Genomic DNA, 6,406 nt, shown 5'->3' on the forward strand with positions numbered 1-6,406 from the left:
TATATATATATATATAGTTTTAGGGAAAATAACCAATTCTCAAGAACTCATCGATGAAAATCCACTATCACATATAGAAAAATTAATAATTAAAAGCACAATAAATGAGTATAATATAAAGTAAAGTAAATATCATAAGATAAATATAATATAATATAATATAATATATGTGATAGTGGATTTTCATCGATGAGTTCTTGAGAATTGGTTATTTTCCCTAAAACTATATATATATATATACATATACATATATATATATATATATATATACATATATATATATAAATATATATACGACGAGTTTGTTTCAGTTTCCGCCTACCAAATGTACTCAGAAGGCTTTGGTCGAACCGAGGCTATAGTAGAAGACACTTACCCAAGATGGTACGCAATGGATGTGAACCCGTCACCATGGTGTTGGAAATCTAGCTTCCTACTACACAGTCACTTTGAGAACATATCACTATCTCGGAAGTCAGCCTTTCGAGTATTGATGTACACCTACAGTTCGCTAGTAAATTCCTATAGAACCTTTGGCAAAACCTAAAAACTGATCTAAAACTTGAAAATTACATTTGACCTTTAACATTTATAGATGTATGCCATTTACATGGTTTACCTTATAAATTGCAGGTCAACTATTTTGACAGAGATATAGAAAACGCACCAACCTACTTCCAGTCATTCTTTGGTCAAATGTCTTCTGCGTTGATTATTGGTTTAAAGCCAAATGGTTACTATTGGATGACAGTGCAAGTGTTCAATACAGCAGGACTTAGCGATCTGAGTGAGAAGTATTTGGGTAAAACAGGAAGTGATCGTAAGTATTTTTTATAATCTATATTCATTTATAATACATATTTATAATTCACAAATGCATTATTCGTTCAAATTAGTTCTGGCAGAATAGTTCTGGACTGAAGAAATTATACTTGTTAAATTATGTGCAAATATATTTAAAATCTGGGCCAAAGGTTTTATATTTGGGACAGATAATGTTAGCTTTCTAGTAATGTTATACGAGGGGGAGGTGAGGCTGAAAACTTTCTGGCTTTGAGTAAAAAGAAAATACAGGAGGATCAGTTATTTATGTTTTTACTCAACATGTTCCCCTCTCAGATTCACACACTTATTGCAGCTGTCCTCCAGCTTTTCTAAGCCCTGTAAAAGAACTCAGTAGGTTGGGCCTCCAACCAGGCCTTTCACAATACCCTTAAAGCCAGGAACTTTTCAGCACCCCCTCATATGAACAGACAGATGTCGGTCGTAAGTGAACCGCAGTCAAGGGCAAACTGCGGTTTGGGGGACTATCTGAATGGTACGCCTTGAAAATTTTAGTAATGCGACCTGCCTGATGATGAGTCACATCTTATGCAGCTCACTTCTCAATAAAGGCTACCTATGCAGAAAATTCTCCGGTATAATGTAGGATAAAAAGAAAGAAATAATGATTGTAGTTTTATTACACCAACATCTGGAAATAGCCTTGTTGTGCAACTGGCATTTATAGTTAAATTTTCTTTCTTTTTCTTTTTAGCGTGGGATTTGCCTTTTAGAATAGACTATAATTATATTATTGTTCTCTGTTGTTGAATCTGTGTTGGTGGTTATCGTAACCCATTGCTGACTGAATATTTTGAACGACAGAGGAATCAGTTGGAAATGAGTTTGTCTTTAATGATGCAGATAGTGAGTGTATGAAATGGAGTCAGATGACATAACGCAATCGTTGACCTACAAAACGCCTATTTATTTCACGTGCTAACGCATAAAATAATATAGTCATTTCTATATTTATTACTTTGTGAAAGTTTCAGTTTGTGCGTTTGATCTTTGAGAAGCAAATGAATCAAGCTTGATACTGATTTTGTTGCAAACGTTAGTATGTTTCACTACCTTGGTGGAAATGAAAAACAATTATTTACATAACATTAACTTCACGTTGTAGTCTGTTAATAGTTTAAAATGCGTTTGGAGTAGACTTTAAATGTATTTAGTAGTAAATAAGTTAACAGTGTGTAATTAATTAGCCAGTTAATTCATTTATTTTTCTCTTAAATACCTGAGAAACATGCTTTTCTGGTTTTTCATTATTGCTAGTGTATTTTTGTTTTTTATATTTTTCACAATGGATGCTATGAGTAGTGCCGCAAACTGGTGGACTGTTAGTTATGCATTGAACTGTTATTAGTGGTTTAAGTAACCATCTATAAATCAAGTCCTTTGCCAAACAAGTATAACAGTCATTGTATTTATTTATTTATTTTGCTGGAATTGTTTCTAGCAACATGCATTTATTAATACGTAGTTAATAAGTAGTTAAATGTTTAATACTAAGTTGGCTAGCTACGTATGAACTTTGAAAGATAACGAAACACCGCATGTGATTAAATGGAATGTAATTGCGAAATTCATAACTTACGTGAATAGATCGAATAAATGTAGACTTTTGTTTGGATGAAAGAGCGCAGACCCTGTTCAGATCTAAGATTCCTAACTCTATATTGAACTCCAGATCAGAAATTTTCAAGGGTTGAATACATATGTATAAATATATTTTGAAGAATTGGAAAATTCCGCTTATTCCTGTCTGACTTGATATCTTTCCAGCCTTATCATTTAAGGTCTAAGGAGGATAATGCTTCTACAATTTTACTTTTTACATTTTAGTTTCTGTTTTTCGTGCTCCGTTTTTCGTTTTCCGTTGTTTACTGTCTGCATTTTCTATATGCTGCCTTCTCAATTTTTTTGCATTTCTTCTATAATTCAATTTTTTTAGTTCGTTATAAGTGGCTAGCGCCTGAAGAATATGCCTGAGTTTTCTCAACATATGAAACTATTAGTAGCGCTTTAAATAAATATATATATAAATAAATAATATATATATCACATGTGTTTACATGATTATGGGATGCTGTTACACATTGCTAGTGACATTTGGTTTCCAGTTCTTTCTTGCTTGCGCCATACTTTTTCATCCTGCCTAAATATCTTTAAGAAAATCGTCTTCCTGTCATCATTGTGGCCTTTCAAATTCTGTTATTTATCTCTTGCATACGACTTAGAAGATCCACTGGTCCATCTGATTTCTGTAAAGCTTGCGACATGTCCAGCCCAGAGCTACTTGTGCTTTCGGTATCCCGCCTTCGCATCTCTTATTTTGTTTGTTTTTATATCACCTTATTTTGGATATGCTTTTGCAATGATATTACCTGTATGGATCTTTCCATGGCTCTTTGTGTCGTAGCTAAACTATAGTCTCTCTCGATAGTAACCCGCAACTCACTTTCCGCATGAGATATGAATGTAAGAAACACTTCGAAAGAAAGAAATACATGCTAAACGAATTGGTGGAAATGTCGCGAGATAATTTAAGATTATACAATTATTTTTCAGTATATTATTTAAAAACTTCTCTGGTATTAAATGTACGAAATAATATATTCTTTTAATCATTGGAGAAGTATAATCGCATTAATTTTTCATTTACTGCCTTATTGTACTCATTTAGAAATATAATCCGTTTTACGTATTATATTTCTGAAATCTCATTGCAATGTCTAGAAGTTTGGCTTTCGTTGCGAATATAATTTACACTGAATGCATCCAGGTAAGTTATTCAATGAGTTTCAGAGTAAAACATACAACCAGATAGAAATACGATATTGTAACTTACTTCAAAATAATGACTACTTATGAAATGTGATATTAGATGCAACTTAACAAATTTGAATAACTAGCTAGTAAAATACAGCTTTGATGTTACTTTAACAGCTCCTTTAAAATACCCGATCGAAATACACGTTTATTCTCACGGTCCGGAAAGTGTTCGAGTTACCTTCCGTGGAGTTGGCTACAACAACAACGAAGATCCAATCCAAGGGTACAAGGTAAGAGATTTAATTTATAATACTTTTTAGTGTTTAGTTAGAGGATGTAAGGCAGTACTTTGACTCTACCAGGCCTGTGTGACTGCTTTGAGATCGTGGACTTAACCTAAATGCTTGCAACGGAATGTACTATGCTAAAACCAACCGATGATCAGGTGAGCATATTAAACCGGGAAACGAGTTAAGACTACAACGTTTGCCTATTTATCGAAAATAGTACTTGAAAGTCCGCTAATCTGAAATTCTTTGAAATTAGAAAACATGCAAAGTGATTATATTACCAACATAAACATCTTTCTTCCTTGTTATATACAAAGTACATCTTATAACAGTTCAAATCCATCTTTATTCGTGGTACTTTTACATTTCATGCAAAACAAAATACGCGGTAACAAAAAAAGTAACCTTCTCATTTCAGCTTTCCGGCTAATGAATATGTCTAATGTTATTCGAAAAGTACTTACTAGTAAACATTGCAAGTTTCCTATAGAACAAGTAATCTCTAGAAATGAAACTTTCGAGATAAAAGAAATACGCATTTTAAATAAAAGCACACTGTATTTCCATAATATGTATACACGAAGATAAAGAAATATGGGTCATCAAAATAAACAGCATTATGCAGCAAACAAAAATGTGAAGCCATACAGGAAATAACAGAATTTTGCTGGTTCGTACTTTCTGTAAACTGACTAGCTAAGACATTATAATGCCGAATTGGGGAATTCGAAAGAATATATAGATTATTATAAGCAAAAACAAATGAGAGAGAAAACATTGCATGAAGTAAGCAAAGAAAAATTACGAATGAGAATTCCTAATAAGCAAACAAGTTGCGATAGATCTTGACTGACCCACGTATCAAAAACGTACGTGATTATGTCGGTAAGTGTTGTATAGCTGATCTTTCACCTTTCTTCGTCGAGAAATCTACATTTGGTGTTGTGTATGTCACTGAGAGTGTCAACACTAAACTTACTTCCCAATAAGATAATCGGTTGTCAACGGTCTGAGGATAAATTCCTACTGTTATCTCGGTAAAGTGAATTTGAATCTTGCTAAAACGAAACCATCAATGACCTCACTTCTGTCTGCATGACTGTCATAAATATTATCATCAACCCAAATTTATCGCAATGTTATTAGTATTATTATGATCATCACTTACTTCATTATCATCCCGTCACAAATTACGTATATAAATCTACATTTACATTTTCATTTCTGCAAACGGTATCATTTGCTAATTTGTTTAATTCTAGCCAATTTATCAATACAATGACGTTATTCTATCAAATTATCTGTATCTACTATGAATAATTAAAATCACTTATGGTTAAGTTTCGAGATAATATCTTTAAGATACTAATTTTAATGAACCAGTTAACATTGGAATTGACATAATTTCGAAATAATTTGCGTGTACTGTATAGTAAAATTCCTATTTTATTTAACAAATAGTTTAATATCTGTGTTTAAATTCTGAATGAGACAAAACACTCGCAACATAATATATAACAAGAATGATTTATTTTACAAACAATTTTCATATCGAGCAGCTAGGTTTGATATACTCCAAATTTGTCATATTATGAATTTAAATGGCGATAGTGATAGGATTGATTAAGTATATGAAGAAATGCCAAAGGCAAATTAGTTTCTTCCATGTAAACTTTGAGTTAAAATCTTACCGCAATTTGTTTTATATCTCATCTGTATCAAATCAATAAATAAGCACAACCAAAGTGATGTTCATTCAATCAGCTATAATTCTCTTCCTGCTCGCTGATATAGTTGTAACCAAACCAAGAAAAATTAATTACCAAAACATAAAATACAATTGATTTATTTTTTTATTGAAAATTTTCTTTTCATAAATTACATTTGGTTTTAACAACATCAGTACTTTAAAATTCTGTTTGTTATTGTGCCTTTTCATTTGTTTGTTTGCTATTTTTAAATTTGATTTTAAATTGATATGTAACTATATTTGAAAGCCATCATTATTTTTTAGTTTTTGTAATCCTGAAGATTGTTTAGTGTTTAATACTTAGTAACATTGTAGCCAGAAGTTCAAGGTACTTTGAATATTTTAAAACTACATTCGGGCGAAATGCAAAGTTTGGAATACACAACTTTATTACAAATTTGTGCTTGGTTTATTTAGAAATCAAGACGCATATATTGTATTTTGATTAAATCACTGAACCTACAGAAAATTTAAGGAAGCATTTCTCCAGGGAAAATTCTGTAAAATTTTACGCAATACAAATGAAAATTGTTAACAACTTGATTGAATCGACAAAAATACATAATCTCAAACCATATTCGAAGATAATTTGAACAGTAGATGGAATATACGTTGAATAATATAGTATAAACATATAAATAGGACACCTTTTGCTAGTCACGTCATAAAACACTTTAAACGAAATGACATCAACAAATTACTATTTCAAAATTCTGAAAGTAGAAATACTAATACTAGGAATTGGAAAAATCAATATTAATTTCAT

General features: G+C 31.5%; 1 protein-coding gene across 1 annotated transcript in view; it reads left to right on the forward strand.

The window, feature by feature from the left end:
- Nucleotides 1-6,406, forward strand: part of LOC106874031 (contactin) — a 164,816-nt gene that overhangs the window by 136,069 nt on the left and 22,341 nt on the right. Inside the window, exons 21-22 of the mRNA XM_052968460.1 lie at nt 634-820; nt 3,775-3,890. Coding sequence (XP_052824420.1) covers nt 634-820; nt 3,775-3,890 — 303 coding nt within the window. The remainder of the gene's footprint in view (nt 1-633; nt 821-3,774; nt 3,891-6,406) is intronic.

Source organism: Octopus bimaculoides, chromosome 6 (assembly GCF_001194135.2).
Source record: "Octopus bimaculoides isolate UCB-OBI-ISO-001 chromosome 6, ASM119413v2, whole genome shotgun sequence".
Classification (NCBI taxonomy): Eukaryota; Metazoa; Mollusca; class Cephalopoda; order Octopoda; family Octopodidae; genus Octopus; species Octopus bimaculoides.